Source organism: Stenella coeruleoalba (genome assembly GCF_951394435.1).
Source record: "Stenella coeruleoalba genome assembly, chromosome: 8".
NCBI classification, from domain to species: domain Eukaryota; kingdom Metazoa; phylum Chordata; class Mammalia; order Artiodactyla; family Delphinidae; genus Stenella; species Stenella coeruleoalba.
Window position 1 is genome coordinate 94,493,266 of NC_137154.1, and position 18,824 is coordinate 94,512,089.

Sequence of the window (18,824 nt, forward strand, 5' to 3'; positions counted from 1 at the left end):
AAAGAGTGAAATCAACAGAAAAGCACAGAAATGTGGGAAATGTGGCAAATAGACGGTGAAAAGGGTGCTCATTTATAGTATGAGCTGAAACAAGAAAGCGGGGGAAACCGCACGAGGTCTCAAATTTTTCACGTATGTCTGCAAATGACGTCAAGAGCACCTGAGTACTGACTTTGGGGTGACAAGGAAATTTTGGCAAATTTGCAAAAACAGAATCTGCCTACAACGGAACAATTATAATTACTGAGAATAATGAGGATTATCTGTAATTAAGGTCAAATTATTTTAGAATCAAATTAGAAGTGCCTGTGACTTGACAATCATACAGTATCAGCGTCAGATCAACAACACAAACTACCTTTAGGAAAAACTAAGGAATTTTTTTTACACTGAAAATGCTGAGAGGGACTTCCCTGGTGGTCCAGTGGTTAAGACTCCGTGCTCCCAGTGCAGGGTGCCCGGGTTTGATCCCTGGTCAGGGAACTAGATCCCGCATGCTGCAACTAAGAGCCCACATGCTGCAACTTAAAAGATCCTGCATGCCACAACTAAGACCCGGCACAGCCAAATAAATAAGTATTTAAAAAAAAAAAGAAAGAAAGAAAAAGAAAATGGTGAGAAAACTGATACAACTGTTTGTTTTACTGAGGTTAAGTAGTAAGTAACGGACAACATTCAGCCGCTGAAGCCTAACAGACTTACCCTGGAGAAAAGTGTGTTGAGGCAGTGTACTTTTTGGCGCTCAGTTACATATGCGTAGTACTGGGTTACTCCCTTCAAAGTTAGTTCCTCCATCAGGTTAATCTCATAGGGTTTCTGCAAATGGGAATTCTGAAAAAAAGAAGAGTCTCATATTTAAATGAAAGCAGAGTCTATTTCTTAAACTCAGAATATATCCTCATACATTTCTGCCTGACAAACTCTTAAAGAATGGAGCCCTCTTTAAAACGTTATTATCTGTCATGGAAGAAGTAAATTACCATAAAATGGGAGATATAACATTCAGATATACAGCTAAGTTACTATTTTGTACTTTAAATATAGAATTATGCTGTAATCAATTTATCTAGAACCAATGGCCATGTCAGTCTGACACCAAAAGCTAAGTGAACAAATAAGAATCAAATTACTTTTGTATCTTAAAAAAATCAGTTAATTTATGCACAACAAACCTTAATTGATCAGCTGAAGAAAAAGCCCCAAACTTGAAATCAGTGTAATAAAGACTAGTAGTAAGATGTAATTATGGATAAAGATATACTCATGGACAACAGAATAGTACTGCTTCCAAGTACAGGTTTATACTCACCATGAACTTCTGTACACTAAGAGGGAAAGTAGCAGAATATAATAAAATCTGTCTGTTTTTAGGTAGCGTGAGAATAATATCCTCCATTATCTGCACAAAATCCTGTGACAGCAACTTATCTGCCTGTAGTACAAAGAGAAGACAATCTTAAACACAATGAAATAATGTCTAAGGTCTTTGGTTAATAAGGCATCATCCAGCAAGTTCATGGAATGCTCCTGGTTGTAAACAGTTAAGTCCTCTGCAACACTGCGTAGTCCAAAGGCACCAAGACACGTTACCAGTGATTCAGAAGGGGAAAAGTCTGTAATACTCATCCTCCAAGGAAAAAAAGTCCCAGACAGAAATAATCCTTGTTCCCATAACAAAATTTTAATGTGACTTCCATTACAGAGACATTATAGTATAGTGGTTAAAAGTACAGGCTACAGAGTCAAACTACCTGGGTTTAAAACTTGTCTCCTGGGCTTCCCTGGTGGCACAGTGGTTGAGAGTCTGCCTGCCAATGCAGGGGACACGGGTTCGAGCCCGGTCTGGGAAGATCCCACATGCCGCGGAGCAACTAGGCCCGTGAGCCACAACTACTGAGCCTGCGCGTCTGGAGCCTGTGCTCCGCAACAAGAGAGGCCACGATAATGAGACGCCCGTGCACCGCGATGAAGAGTGGCCCCTGCTTGCCACAACAGGAGAAAGCCCTCGCACAGAAATGAAGACCCAACACAGCCATAAATAAATAAATTAAAAAAAAAAAAAAAACTTGTCTCCTTATCAGCTATGTTGGGAGGTTTCTTAACCACTATTTTAGTTTCCACAATTTAAAAATTAAGATGTCTTCTTACTGTAGTAACCACTTTATAGGATACCTATCTTATAGGATTCTTGCAAAAATTAAATGAAAAAACACGTAAAGCACTTAGTGCTAGCATGCAGTAACTAATAAATGTGCTCTCATTACTCAAAGATAAAAACCTGTTCTGAATAGATCATGACGAAACTGCTCTAGTAATCTAAAACACAGACCAAACAGGAAAATAACTTTAAAAACATCAACACTGGTTTCTTATATGTATAAAACACTGCTAGGTCCTAAGGATGCAGAGCTGAATAAGTTCTTAAAAGGCACTTATAACCTGGTGAGATAACACATTATAACAGGGACGAAAAAACAAACAATACAAAGCTGTATGTTAAATGAGGGGTTAGAGACATTACATGCTTCTTAAGATGAATCACAGAATGGAAAGAGACTTTGAATGAACTTGGCTTTGAGATTATTCAACAACTTCTCTCACTGAAAAATAAAAACCTCGCTTTACTAAGAAAAAGACACAAGGCTGATTTAGTCCTATAAATTCCTATCATCTATTGTTTTTAAAGGGTAAAACATGTTTTGTAAGCAAATTACTTTGAACCGACAAGAGTCATGCATTTATTAAAAGGTCATAGGGACTTCCCTGGTGGCAGAGTGATTAAGAATTCACCTGCCAATGCAGGGGACATGGGTTTGAACCCTAGTCCGGGAAGATCCCACGTGCCACAGAGCAACTAAGCCCACGTGCCACAACTACTGAGCCTGCAAGCCACAACTACTGCGCCTGCGTGCTACAACGACTGAAGCCCGTGTGCCTAGAGCCTGTGTTCTGCAACAAGAGAAGCCAACCCACCGCAACAAAGAGTAGCCCCCGCTTGCCACAACTAGAGAAAGGCTGCGTGCAGCAACGAAGACCCAATGCAGCCAAATATTAAAACAAAACAAATAAAAGCGCATAAACACAAAGAGGTTATGCTTCATTCACTGGCAGTTATGAACAAAGCCAGAGTAGTACAGAATAGTATATTTCCAAATGAAGAGACATTACCTCATCCAATACTATCATCTGGACATGATCAACTTTTGCTACTCCTTTCTTGATAAGATCCAGGATTCTCCCAGGGGTAGCTATCACGACATGCACTACACAAGATTAGAAAACATATTTTCGTTAATTTTAGTTGGGGCAAAAAGGATATAGTAAAGGTTTATATCATATATTTTATCAGAAATACTGCTGTAGAGGCAGGAATAATACAAAGAGGCACAGATGTGTTTTAGAATATGGATTTCCATTTCATCTTTGGTTGGCTAGAGAATACCTGTTAGTTTCAGTGCTACATGGGGGTGGGGCTACAACTTCCCAAATCACCTGCTCCAAATAAGGGGCATACTTCCTTGTCTTGGGGCAACCCCCAAGGAAAAACAAAAGGTATGCCAAGCTTCTGATACAGTAGCTTGCCTTTAATCTAGATCAAGGGTCTTCCAAAGACTGTAGTAAGGATCAAATAAAATAATCATTTTAAATAACAGGACAGCACAAAGAATATAATAATTAAACTAATTAAATGATAATCATATGTAAAATTTTGACTAAAATTCTATGTATAATTTTATATAAGTGGATTTCATTCTTGCTGTTTTCTTTGTTCACTAAATAATGTACCATGGAGAACTCTTCATTAAAAAATGAATACAGGTCAGCTTCACTCTTTAATGGCCGTGTAGAATTCCCTTCAGACTATATCCAATGTATTTTAGCCAAACTCCCTTGACATTCAGGTTGCTCCAAGTTTTTCAGTACTACAAACCATGCTGTAGTAAACAACCTTGCATTTGTCCAGTTATTTCTTCAAAAAAAGATTCTTAAAAATATACATTTATAATTTTGAAATATAATGCCAAATTGCCCACCACAGAGATTATATCAACTTATACGCCCATGTTGCAAGACAGCCAACTTCTCCACAAACTCACATTACTGGTTACTAATTAGCCTTGCCAATCTGAATTAACCTTGTCAATCAGACAGGTACAATATCACTTTACTGTTTTTATGTACAATTTAAAAAATTAGTAAGGCTGAATATTCTTTCTATTACTAAAACAATTTGTTTTTTTTTGCTTGAATGAAATGGTCATTTCCTTTATTCATTTTTATATTGCAATGTTTGTTCCTTATTAATTTAAAAAACAATTTTAATAAGTTACTGAAAGGAAACACCTGTGTGTGGAATTACAGAGAGCCAGCCACCTTACATCAATCATTTCCTACCTGTATCATCAAGCCTCATTATGTCATCCCGTAAATTGGTTCCTCCTGTGGTTGCCATCACTTTAGCCCCTCCCATGTGTTTGCTGACCTGGATGCAAATTTGACTGACCTGTAGAGCAAGTTCTCTAGTGGGAACAATCACCATTGCTGGAAAATAACAAATAACAGAGAAAACAGAAAAAAAACAGCATATATTAAGAGTTTAAGAAGCTACAGAAATATTTCCCCTCGTAATTAAGACACTCAAATGAATAAATTTCCTAAAAAACAAAAAAAGAGAACCTATTATAGTGTTCCAGATTTAGACTATTCCTCAGTAACAATGCTATACAATTCTTGTACTCTTCTTATTTACAAACCCTTAAAGGGTTCTTTGAGTTGTCAATTATTAGCCCAAAGTTCATTAATATTTTAGTAAGAGATTCACTAGTCAAAATACCCAAATAAGAAACTCTTGCCACCCAGTTCTATTTACATCATATGAAAGTAAGTAACAGAGAGAGGGCAGAAATAATATAGATCAAGAAAGCTGGGGGAAAAAACAGCTGAAAATTTAAGAAAAAGCTTCAGAGATGAAAACTTAACTCTATTAGCTTACTCTGGGTACAGTTATGGAAATTTGTTTCTTCCTTACTGCCTAACCTCTTAAAATCCCCAAACCACAAGGCTTTAAAGAGAAAAAGTTCATGTTTCTACAAGGAACTCTGCAGACACACAGCTGTCACAAGAAACATTTCAGTTCCATAGTTTGTAAGTATCTATGTCAGATAATTTAACTTCTCAAGATCTTAGCTTTTCCTATCTATCTATAGGACGATAATCTTATTTTGCCTATCTCACTGGAATGTTGTCATAGCTGTGTAATATGTAAAAGAACTTTGAAAACTAGAAAATCTCTTTAAAAAAAGTTAGGAATCATTTTTACAAGACAACCAGGCCAAAAACCGTGAAAAGGATAAATACGAATTCCAGATTATTTAAGTTCTGACTAAAAAAAAGATGGTAATCGCTCCAAGATTTAAATCGCCATTTACAGTTTAAACAAACAACTAACCTTGTATATTGTCCTTCTTCAGGTCTAGCCGTTCAAGTAAGGGAATGAGGTAGGCACCGCTCTTGCCTGTTCCGTTTTTTGCTCTAGCTAAAATATCCCTACCAGATAAAGCAATGGGAATGCTCTCCTCCTAGAAGAGATAAGACAATGCAAATTACTTGTGAATAAAAACAGTACATAAGTAAATTCTTCTCTAAAACACACTGAAAGTATACACAGCTCTTTGGTATTATTTTGAAGCATTTTACAAGAATAAGTAGAGACCAAATAAATTAGCAGGAACAATCCACGTCACCATCAGTATCAACTGACATTTACCAGAGCTGCTTATAAAATACATACTCAAGTAATAAAAAAAACTGTATATGTAAGTCTGCATGTGCAAATGTGTTGTCTAAGGAAGCTGAGCATCAACAACCAAGACGAGTAACTTGGGCTAACATCATGAATACATAGAGGAAAAAAAGCAAAGGACATTTCACAATTAAAAACTGGAGGAAAAGACAGCACAAACAATATTCAAAGGAAAGACTGTAATAAGATATTCTGAGACTAGTAAACCAACTTGACCACATGAAAAATTGTAAGTTGGACAATTTATCCCTACACAAAACAGGAATCAGCTGGAAAAGTTTAACCTCGGGTCCTATTTGATTTTTTTAAAAATCGTATTACATAATGTCCAATGTCTGTCTCACAGTCAACTTCCGTCCTGAGATGTACTCAACTGGAGTCTCAACTCTATTCCAGTTATCTTGATCCATGGTCACATTACCAAGTCTGACTTCTCATTTTCATATTTGGCTTAGTTGGTCATATGTGTTTTGAAGAAAATAGTATTTCTTATTAGGACAAATTTCCTAGACAATAGCAAAGGATTCCTAACGATTACTAAATATTAAATACACATATATGGAGAGAAATTTAAAAAGTAAAACAGGTATAAACAGAGAGGAAGCAGAACATTTCGATTTCTAAAACTAAACATTTTAATTTCTAAAACTAGAAAATTAGGAAAATAAATTAGGAAACGAGATTCACAATCACTAAAATAATTAGCTCTTTCTATGCTTGAGCTAATGACCAAAAAAAGTATCTCTAGCACTTTAAAACTGTTACTGAAGGACTTCCCTGGTGGCACCGTGGTTAGGAATCCGCCTGCTAATGCAGGGAACACGGGTTCAAGCCCTGGGCCGGGAAGATCCCACGTGCCTCGGAGCAACCAAGCCTGTGTGCCCCAACTACTGAGCCTGCGCTCTAGAGTCCATGAGCCCCAACTACTGAGCCCTCGTGCCACAACTACTGAGCCCCAACTACTGAGCCCTCGTGCCACAACTACTGAAGCCCATGCGCCTAGAGCCCAGGCTCCGCAACAGGAGAAGCCACTGCAATGAGAAGCCTGCACACCGCAATGAAGAGCAGCCCCCGCTCACCGCAACTAGAGAAAGCCTGCGCACAGCAACAAAGGCCCAACGCAGCCATAAAAACCAAAAAAAACCCCACACCGTTACTGGAGAAATATCTAAATCATAAGCATCATGACTTTCATTTCCCACCATGACTCTTATTCTAGAACCCCAATCACAGGGGTCAGATGGGTTCCATATGGTCAGAATAACTAACACAGCTGCCAGAACAACTGCGAAAATGATCCAGTCATAATACTCTATTACCTTGTTCCTACAGCCAGCATTAAACAGTCTGCTTATTATGTATGGTAAAGCAGGTCAAAGAAGAAAACCTTGGTTTTGACCCTTTGGTCTTGATCTCTTTCCTCCTACTTTGAGTCAACTCTATTAATCCTTTGTTGTCCTGAAGTCCCATTATCCCCATGAGTTCATTCTCTTCTATGGTTTTTAAACAGGCTACCTGCATACTACTCAGTTCTACAGCAGAAAAAAAGGCTAGGTAGTCTCCCAGTGACTTCCTGAATCAGGTTCTTTAAAAGGATAAGACTCCTGGAAACCATAAACAAGACGAAAAGACAGCCCTCAGAATGGGAGAAAATATTTGCAAATGAAGCCATTGACAAAGATTAATCTCCAAAATATACAAGCAGCTCACACAGCTCAATATCAAAAAGACAACCCAATCCAAAAATGGGCAGAAGACCTAAATACACATTTCTCCAAAGAAGACATACACATGGCCAACAAACACATGAAAGGATGCTCAACATCACTATTAGAGAAATGCAAACCAAAACTACAATGAGGTATCACCTCACACCGGTCAGAATGGCCATCATCAAAAAATCTACAAACAATAAATGCTGGAGAGTGTGTGGAGAAAAAGGAACCCTCATACACTGTTGGTGGGAATATAAATTTATACAGCCACTATGGAGAACCGTATGGAGGTTCCTTAGAAAACTAAAAATAGAACTACAATATGACCCAACAATCCCACTACTGGGCATATACCCAGAGAAAACCGTAATTAAAAAAAAACACATGCACCCCAATGTTCACAGCAGCACTATTTACAACAGTCAGGTCATGGAAGCAATCTAAATGTCCATCAACAGAGGAATGGATAAAGAAGATGTGGTACATGGGCTTCCCTGGCGGGGCAGTGGTTGAGAGTTCGCCTGCCGATGCAGGGTACATGGGTTCGTGCCCCGGTCCGGGAAGATGCCACATGCTGCGGAGCGGCTGGGCCCGTGAGCCATGGCCGCTGAGCCTGCGTGTCTGGAGCCCGGGCTCCGCAACGGGAGAGGCCACAACAGTGAGAGGCCCGCGTACCGCAAAAAAAAAAAAAAAAAAAGGAAAAGGAAGATGCAGTACATATATACAATGGAATATTACTCAGCCATAAAAAGGAACGAAATTGGGTCATTTGTAGAGACACGGATGAACTGAGAGTCCTACAGAGTGAAGTCAGAAAGAGAAAAGCAAATGTCATATAATAACGTGTATATATGGAATCTAGAAAATGGTATACATGATCTTATTTGCAAAGCAGAAAGAGATTTGGACGTAGAGAACAAATGTATGGATACAAAGGGGGAAAGGGGTAGGGAGGGAGGGACTGGAATTGACACATATACATTATTGAAACTATGTACAAAATAGACAACTGATGGGAACGTACTGTATAGCACAGGGAACTCTACCTAATGCACTGTGGTAACCGAAATGGGAGGGAAGTCCAAAAGGGAGGGGATACCTGTATGCGTACGGCTGATTCATTTTGTTGTGCAGTGGAGGCTAACAAAACATTGTAAAGCAACCATACTCCAATAAAAATTAATAATAAAAAAAAAAGATAAGACTTCTGAATGAAGTAAGACAGGGCAGAATTAGATTGGGGGTATCCTAATTCCTATTTGGGGTTTATCTTTTGACTTAAAGGCCATTCACTGACTTCTATTCCTCTACTCTGACAGGACTTATGCTCTACAGAAACTGTTTAAGGACAGGACTTTAACAAAGTAAGCTAATCTGTAAGTTAAGATGCACTGTATTTCATCTCATATGGTGATCATTATGATTAGCAGTCAGGAGATCCAGTATATCCACACCGTCTCTTACTACTGTTTCCTGGGAAGATTAAGTAATATGAAGCAAGAGAATTCAAGTCCGACTCACACAGCTTTGAAACCCAAGAGGAAGTCATGGGGACCAGCCAGGGAGAAGAGGAAGGAGGAAGGAAGCTAAATAATTTTTAAAAACTTACTGAGATGGACACTATGCTTAGATACTTAACATTAATTATATCCTTTCAAGTTAGGTACGTTTTGTTTTACAACTGACAGATGGATCCTCAGACTGTTTTACTGAAGGTCACAAAGCAAGAAATGCTAGAACCAGGATTTGAACTTCGGTTTGCAAACAGAGAAATTGGTACCTCATATACCACTAAGTACAATGTACAGCCATTTTGGAAAACAGTCTGGCAGTTCCTCAAAAAGTTAAAGAGTTACCATTTGAACCAGCAATTCTACTCCTAGGTATATACCCAAGAGAAATGAAAATATCTCCACGCAAAAATTCGTACACCAGTGTTCAAAGGAGCATTATTCATAACAGCTAACAGTGGAAACAACCCTACAACTGAAGAATGGATAAACCAATGTGGTATAGCTATACAGTGGAATATTATTCAACAATAAAAAGGAATGGAGTACTGATACATGCTACAATATGGAAGAGCCCTAAACACATGCTAGTCACATGGTCAAAAAAGCCAGTCAAAAAAAGAGCATATATTGTATGGTTCCATTTACACGAAATTGTCGAGAATAAGCCAATCCATACAGACAGAAAGTAGATTAGTGGTTGCTTAGAGCTAGGGGAAGATGAAGGGTGATTACTAAAGTTTCTTTTTGGGGTGATGAAAATATTCTAAAATTGACTGTTTGAGTTGTGTGACTGCACAACTGTGAATATACTAAAAAACAATGAATTGTATACTTAAAATGTGTGAATTGTGTGATTTATACCCTAAGGCCACCAAAAACAAAACAACCAAAAACAAAAACAAAACCCATCAAAACCCCAAAAAACAACACAAAAAACAGAAACCTTAACCTTAAATGACCTTAAGGTCTGATTCTGCCACTTTAGCTCTCCAAAGTCCATGTTCCACTGTAAGGTCTAGGGACTGAGCCAGTATGTATTTATTGTGTTTTTATAACCCTACTATCCATCCATTCCCCTTTCTTAGTAGCACCGTAACTCTGAGGAGTTACATCCTCCCCACCCCAATGGATAGTCTAGCCAACTTCCTCAGCTGTATGGAGGACAATGACTGAAGCCAGGCCTGGCTGAATGCTCCCTTCTAAGAACTGAAATTGCTATAGTGCATCCTATAACAATTTACAGCTTCCTGAGCCCTTTAGGGCTGCCCTGGTTCTTGGCCAATGCCAAGTGTGTTTCTCCAGACTTCTCCCTAATCTTGTGAATTCCTGATATTCAATAAATTTCCTTTTGCTTAAGTAACCCAAGTTGGTCTCTGTTGCCTACAACCAAAGAATGGGATACCTTCCAATTTCCTAGTACTGAGAGGCATTTTACAAAAGTATAGTACCTGAAAAGGCTCCAAATTGCCCAGCTAGCTGCTTTTAGAGTAGCTGCTTCTTTTTACTTCCTAGGACTAGTTGAATTTAAGAACCTTAATTTCAGGGGAAAAAAATATGGGTACTGTGGAGGAGATAAGCAATGGTGACGACATCTACTGCTACCCAGAAAAAAAGGAGACGGAAGATAGTAATTTCAAAAAGAACATCTCCACCTTAAGGAACACACCCCAATTTTACCATAGTAACCAATGAAGACATGCATTTAAAGACTTTGAGAATTTAGGAAAATAATTCTTTTGGCAATAAATCCATGTTAGCAGGAGGAATGAATTATAAAAGAATTAAGAATGCTCTAATTCTTAACTATAAATTTAATAAACGACCAATTAGACTTGGTTAACAAAATAATTTCTCAAAATAATTTGAGATTCCTGACTTGATATGAAATTTGGTTGCCAAAAGAAGGAACTTCCATGTTTCCCTCAATAATGAACTACTTGCCATTCCATCATCTTCTTACCTAAAAAGTCTTCAAAAGTTGTGCCTAAGGTCTGGAAGCAGCAAGAGCTGTCACCAATCATCCCCAAGTTAATATAAGGTTTCTCAATGTTAAGCAGAATAAGACAGACTCTTAGGTCCTCCAAAGAAGTCTCTATTCCTGTAAAGCTAGGCCTCAGAATGGCATGGTTATGCTACTGAGCACAGCATTCAGACCAAGAACTAGAATCACAGATGGCTGTACCAAAGAAAAATGTGTGGAAGCAATCTGTAGTATATCTGGTTCCAGCCTGTCAGTGTAAAATTATATCGTCTCAAAAGATTTTAAGTGCCTCATTTTCTAATAATCTTATAGCCAAAGTGCAACTAAGTCAGATCTCTTAAAAAAGATTCAAATGTATATGACACCCATCTGGTCAAGAGGATTTTATATCTGGAGAGAAAAAAAAAATGCCTGGATCAAACTGTAAAACTAAGTACTATAAAGACAATAGACACGTTTTAGTAAAAGAAAAAAAAATAACAAAAAAAAAAAGTGAGGAAAGAAGGTAGACAAGAAGAGAATAGAAGAATGCCAGTCACGAGGTTGGATTTTACTAGAGGACTTCTAGATTTCTTTTGGTTCTAAAAGCCTAGTATTTATGGTTTGTTACACTGAATGATTCTAAGAAGCATGTTATCTTGTGTTTTCCATGGATCCTCAGGCAAAACAATAGTGCAGGAAAAAGCAATGTGAATGATAGTCTCAGGTATACAGAATAATACTTTATATTCATACTCTGCTTGCTATTTCAAAATACACCTTGGAGCATTGTAGATTCGGTTCTAGATCAGTGCAATCAAGTGAGTCACACAAATTTTTTTGTTTCCCAGTGCATATAAAAGTTATGTTTACACTATACTATAGTCTATTAAGTGTGCAGCAGTATTGTGTAAAAAAACAATATACACACCTAAATTTACAAATAATAACCATCATCTGACAACACAGGGTTGCCACCAACCTTCGATTTGTTTAAAAAAAAAAAAAAAAAAAAAAACAGTAAAAACCCAAACGCAGTATCTGCAAAATACAGTAAAGCAAAGCACAGTAAAACGAGGTATGCCTGTACACAACCTTCGATCCTCACAATAAAAACCCTGTGAGGGAGAGCATTTCTACTTTACAGAAAAACCCAGATGGTAGACTGGCTAAGTGGCTGGAGAGTTAATTATCTATATGCTATACCAAACTGAGAATGCAAATAACAAAGTGAATTTTAAAATTTAATACAAAAGTGTGAAACAGGAGTCAGCAAGGGTCCATTAAGAATTAACTCTGCCAAATGAACCAATCTCCTTTTTTGATAAAACTACTACATAAAATAAAACCCCATAACATTTATTGGGCATTTGTCACCTATTAGCCACTGCAGTAAGGATACAAACATGAATTACCTCACTTAACCTTTACAACAACCCCACGGTATACACTATTATATCAATTTTATAGGTCAGAAAGCAGAGGCTTCGAGACATTTAAATAATCTCCTTAGAGAGGAGTGGAGTTGGGATTCAACCTGCCCAGCCTCACCGCAAAGACAGTGCTCTAAAACACTTCTCTAGACGAAGTTCACTTACAGATATCCATTAACCATAATTCCAACAAAGCAATACAACTGAAGGCCTATTTCCTGCCATGCACCTTGCTAAGTACTAGAGATACAAAGTTGAATGATACAGTAGAAAAGTGCCCATAAAATGTTTCACTCCTATAGATAAAATAGATTAACATGAACTATATTATGGAAAAGTAGATTCCTAAATATTTTTGATATCTGCACTCAAATTGCCTGATGAGGTATAACTTTATCTTGATACTTTCTCTAACCACAAGTTTGTCCTTTCAGTTTGTCCACAAAGGCACACTCTCATCCCCAGGCAATCACCATTCCAGTGTTCCCCACTTGGAACATGGATCACTTCTTCCCGGTTCTTCCATCTTCCCTAGTAGCTACATATATGTGCAATTTCAACTACATATATGTGCCCATTACATTACACTGAAATTACCTGTACAATAAGCTGTCCTTTCCACCAGACTCTGAGTGCAGGAACCCTATTTATCTTGTTCATCATAACACCCTCAGGGTCTAACACTTTCTAGGTCACTTGATACATGTTTGTTCAGTGAAAAAGTACTCAATGATGTCACAGAGTTTGTCCTGAGTACAGCTTGGATTCAACAGCTTCAATTTAAATATGTGAAGACAACAATCACATTTATCAAATCTGTACATGTATAACACATGTTTAGGTCTACAGGCATGTATGTGTATACATACATATATTTCCTTGCTCTTTTCACTGAAAGAGTGCACCTAGTACTTAAATCTTGGTCCCTAATACTACTCCCCACTAATTGGAATCAGAGTTCCTTGGAGAAAATAGCTGATTCTGAGGCTGGGGAAGGGTGGCTCTACAGATAAGCTTGACATCGTGATATACCAAAAAGGAAGTGCTCAAGAAAAACAAAGGGGGAAGGGAAGGGTGAATAGGCGGAGCACGGAGGTCAGTGAAACTACTCTGTATGATACTATAATGGTGGATACATGTCATTATACATATGTTCAAACCCATAGAATTTACAATACCAAGAATGAACCCTAATGCAAACTATGGACTTTGGGTGATAATGTGTCAACACAGGTTCATCAGTTGTAACAAATATTGCTCTTGTGGGGAATGCTGATAATGGGGGAGGCTATGCATGAGTGTGGGCAGGGATTTACGAAATATCTCTTTTGCTCAATTGCTATGAACTTAAAACTGCTTTATAAAATAGTCTATCAGAGGGAAAAAACAAATGAGGCACATTACAAACACAAAGGAACCGGCCTGAAGGAGCTCACGCTGGCCAAATACAGGACAATTCGAGCACAAAAATACCACTAAAGGGACTTCTCTGGTGGCACAGTGGTTAAGAGTCTGCCTGCCAATGCCGCAGAGCAACTAAGCCCATGAGCCACAACTACTGAGCCCGCGCTCTAGAGCCCATGTGCCACAACTACTGAAGCCTGTGCGCCTAGAGCCTGTGCTCCGCAACGAGAGGCCACCACAATGAGAAGCCTGTGCACTGCAACGAAGAGTAGCCTCCCCTCACCACAACTAGAGAAAGCCCGTGCACAGCAACTAAGACCCAACACAGCCAAAAATAAAAAATACATTTATATATATAAAAAATACCATTAAAAAAAATTCATGAGTCCACACTGATAATATATAGATACATAAGGAGGAGTTAGGGGGAAATTTTTATGAAGAGTAGTATATCTGCATTGCCTTAAAATGCTCCCCAAAGACTGTTTATTAGTTTTAAGGTGGTGGTGGGGGAGCAATAATTATACAGTAGAAAAATCAAGACACCACTTTGAAAGGGTAATCAAAATTAAAATCACCCTTGAGGAATAGATGAACACTATACCTCCAAATGTGACTTCTGCAGTATTCTGGCTAAGAATGCATAACTTGAATCTAATCACATGGAAATACGAGACAAACCCCAAATGAGGAATGTTCTACTGGAGAAAAAAAAAAAAAGGAAGGGGGGCCATATTTTTAACATGTCAATGTCATAAAAGACAAAAAAAGAACAGGGAAATGCTCACTACTAAAAGAGATGTAACCATTATATGCAATACCTGATCCTAGGATGAATCTTGTATGGAAGAGAAAAAAAATGCTTTAAGACAAAATCTGGGGGCCAGTTAAAAATAAGACTACAAATGACAGATGAGATAGAAATACTGCATTAAAGTTAAATTGACTGAACATAACTGTACTATGATTATTCAAGAGACTATCCCTATTCTTAGGAAATACACACTGAAATATTTAGAAATAAAGCGCCATGATTTTGTAACTTACCATTTAAAGGTTCAGAAAAGTGTGTATGCCTGTGTGTACATATATATATGTGTGTGTATACAAACTGGAGAGAACTGTTGTTTCACTGTATCATTCCCGCAGATCAGAAAGTGTGTAACGCTTAACTCATAACATTATACATATGATAAAAAAGGGGAAACATACCTGAATAGGAGATGGCTTTTCCCAGCCCATTTCAAAAATTCCCATCAGCAACTCCCGTTTCAAACAGTAATCTTCAAACTCATTTCCTTTTGTGGAGGTCACATCCTGGTCAAACAAAAACAAACAACATCAGAAGAATGAAGTACAATTGGGTTCCTTTGGTAATTAGCATGCTTAATAAAGTGTTGGAGAGACTAATTCTTTACCCCATTTAAAATATAAATATGCGCAGATTAGTTCTGTCTTGATCTATAGTTCAACTGAAAAATAACCACTCTCTTTAACACACACAAGCCATTTAAAAACTATGTTTTGGGGAAAGATCAGCCACCCTGTGGTCATTTTTCTCTAAGGACTGATGGAATACTGTTATTTCTATATAAGTATCAAACCACAAGATATGAAATCAAACCCTAGCTCTACCATTCACTGCCTACAAATATCCTAGTCTAAACCAGGGTTTCTCAAGTCCAGCACTATTGACATTTGGGCCAGAAAATTCTTCGCTGTAAGGGGCTGTTCTGTAGCATCCCTTCAGCTGTGATAACCAGCTATTGCTCCAGCTATTGCTAAATGCTTCCTAGGGGACAAAAATTGCCCTTGGTTGAGAACACTGGGCTAAGAGAACTAACCTCTCAACTTCAGTTTTCTCATCCACAAAATGTGGACAATACCTACCCTGAAACTTACTGTGCTGCTGGAAACAAGAGAATTTTGAGAAAACGCCTTGAAAACCATAAAAGCATTCCACAAAAGAGATAAGATATATATACGTATAAACACGGTATTTAATATATAAATTATATATGAAATACTGTATATATAGTAATAATTATTGTATCGTATACTGTATATTAAATATTACATTATATATTGCAATAACGTGTATACATACACATTATGACTAATTCCTCCAAATAGTGGAAATTTTGGGCAACTCATCATACATGAGTTATACAATTTCAACCACTTCAACTTACTTAAGAGTAAACACAGTGCCTGTTATCATTAAATAACTACTTCACTTTTAGAGTTTCAGGATCATTTTTCCACTTCAATGTTACAACCAACTTACCGAAGTTTTGATTCTTAGATCCTTTGGAGGGAGTTTTAAAGTCTTTTTCCAGTCATCACCAGGTCTAGAGAGAATACAGTAAAATTGAAGTATCAGAATTCACAGCATTAGTATTGTAAAATACAAAGATAATTCATCTCGATTATAATTCTAAAAAGCACACTAAGTTGAACATATTGCCGTTTACTTAAGAATACAGGTAACAAAAGAGATAAACAACTTTAGAAAAACTGTTTTCTTACAAAGCACAACAATCTAGGGAGAATTTTAAAAAATCAAGAATAGAAAGGAGTAAGGTATCCATCCTCTTAAGAAAAGCAGAGTTGTATACAGTCCAACCATTTTCAAAACTAGTAACCCATATGTTTTGTTTGACCTATATAGTGTGTGTGTATGTTTTTTGTGGCCTCTCCCGCTGCGGAGCACAGGCTCCGGACGCGCAGGCTCAGCGGCCATGGCTCATGGGCCCAGCTGTTCCACAGCATGTGGGATCTTCCCAGACCAGGGCACGAACCCACGTCCCCTGCATCGGCAGGCGGACTCTCAACCACTGCGCCACCAGGGAAGCCCATAGTGTGTGTTTTAAATCAGTGGCCAACATTAAAAAATTAGGAGATTTTGTGTAAAAGTCCAGATTCTGGATTTTCTTGAAAAAATCTGGAAGCTTTAGTAACACTGGTTCCAAATTTCTGCATGGCAACAGTTTGATAGAGCTTAGTAAATGGAGTTTAAAATCAAGTGGTTGATGCCTTTTAATAGGGCAAGTACCCTCTAATCTGGCAGTCCCCTATAGGCATCTGAGTTTGTAACTCTTGGTGACTAGTTAAAGCCAAGGAATCTATAAAGTTTCAGACTTGAGTTCAAGCCCTGATTCTTCTACATATTAGTTCTATGACCTTGCAACAGTTACTTTTCTAAACCTCCATTCTCTCATATATAAAATGGGATAAAAATTACATAAAATAATTTCTATAAAGCACTCAGCACAGTGCCTGGCAAAAGAAGAACTCGATATTAGCTGTTAGTAAACATCTCTCTTAATCTTTTTTACTGGGGATGCCTGAAACCACGAAAGAAAATAACAAAGAAAATGTAATAAAAAATTTTCTTTTTGGTCAGGTAAAAACTTCAAATAATATAATATCCAAAGCATCTAAGAGAAAAAAGACTGTCAATAAAGCAGACAATGCTTTCAACTGTGTCTTTAAAATAAATAAGCTTTCACTGATTTAACTGTAACAACTCATATAATTAGAGCACCTCAAACATCTCAAGTCTTCATTTAGAAAGATAAGCACATTATTTTACTTAAAGCTAGGTCCCACATAATCCAAGATACTGTAACACAGGCAACTATTTGCTACCAATCCAAGGGTACTAAAGCCTTTCACCCCAGTCTATACCATAGCAAAGTTTGGTATAAACAAAAATGTCAACTGAACATCCTAGTAAGCCAGCTTGCCACATTGCCAAATTCACTAAATCGTGGATAAAAATGCAGGAAGATACAAGGCAAAATCTGCCTACAAAAAAAATTTATAATCTTAGGAGGTTAAAAAAAAATTTTTAACGAGAAAACAAGTGATAGAAATAGGTATTAGAAGAGCTCTGAGCCATGGGATCTAGAAGTCTTCATAAAAGAGATGACATTTAAACTGAGATTTAAAGATCCACAGAATTGAAAAAAAACATTAATCCTAGGAAAAGCAAAAAAAAGGTAAAATCCACTGTTGTCTCAAATCTGAGTTCAAGTAGAAAATACTCTCAAAATGAAATGAGGGCTTCCCTGGTGGCACAGTGGTTGAGAGTCCACCTGCCGATGCAGGGGACACGGGTTCGTGCCCCGGTCCGGGAAGATCCCACATGCCGCGGAGCGGCTAGGCCTGTGAACCATGGCCGCTGAGCCTGCGCGTCCAGAGCCTATGCTCCGCAACGGGAGAGGCCACAACAGTGAGAGGCCCGTGTACCAAAAAAAAAAAAAAAAGAAAAAAAAAAGAAATAATGTAGTTTTATGTTTCTATCATTAAGAATTAAAAATAGCCTAAATACTGCTAGCCTATTCATATTTTTTCAAGACAAGCTACAGTTTAGAAAATATTCTTGATTTCTATACTAATTAAAATATTCATCTCAAAAATAATAGAGGGCTTCCCTGGTGGCGCAGGGGTTGGGAGTCCGCCTGCCGATGCGGGGGACACGGGATCGTGCCCCGGTCCGGGAGGATCCCACATGCCACGGAGGGGCTGGGCCCGTGAGCCATGGCCGCTGGGCCTGCGCGTCCGGGGCCTGTGCTCCGCAGCGGGAGGGGCCGCAGCGGTGAGAGGCCCGCGTACCGCAAAAACATAAAAATTAAAAAAACACTTAAAAAATAATAATAATAAAATAATAATAGAATATGTATTAATGCCAAATCTCCCAGTGACCAAACCAATTCTGTTGGAAGTTAGGGCTATTTTTCTTTAGTAAGTACTTTTTAAGCATGGAAAAGATCTAGGTTATAATAAAACACAAGCTTTGGTTCCTTGAAAGAGTTTTATCATCTTACGAAGATTTCTAGAGGTTAAATCAACTTACATGGCTAGATTTTTAACAAAGACAAATCTCAAATGGGTCAAGATTCCTGAATGTTAATTTTCTATTAACTGATTCTTTGGAGTCATAGTTACCACTCAAATATTTTAAAGTGTACACTTAAAGATGATAGCCTA

General features: G+C 37.9%; 1 protein-coding gene across 8 annotated transcripts in view; it reads right to left on the minus strand.

The window, feature by feature from the left end:
• The window catches only part of DDX6 (DEAD-box helicase 6), a 100,373-nt gene that overhangs the window by 10,996 nt on the left and 70,553 nt on the right, over positions 1–18,824 (minus strand). For all 8 annotated transcript variants that reach the window (XM_079928451.1, XM_079928452.1, XM_079928454.1 and 5 more), the window contains 7 exons: positions 16,117–16,180; positions 15,042–15,146; positions 5,450–5,579; positions 4,396–4,542; positions 3,169–3,263; positions 1,310–1,432; positions 703–831 (listed from right to left, as the gene is read on the minus strand). In XM_079928451.1, the coding sequence (XP_079784577.1) occupies positions 703–831; positions 1,310–1,432; positions 3,169–3,263; positions 4,396–4,542; positions 5,450–5,579; positions 15,042–15,146; positions 16,117–16,180 (793 nt within the window). The remainder of the gene's footprint in view (positions 1–702; positions 832–1,309; positions 1,433–3,168; positions 3,264–4,395; positions 4,543–5,449; positions 5,580–15,041; positions 15,147–16,116; positions 16,181–18,824) is intronic.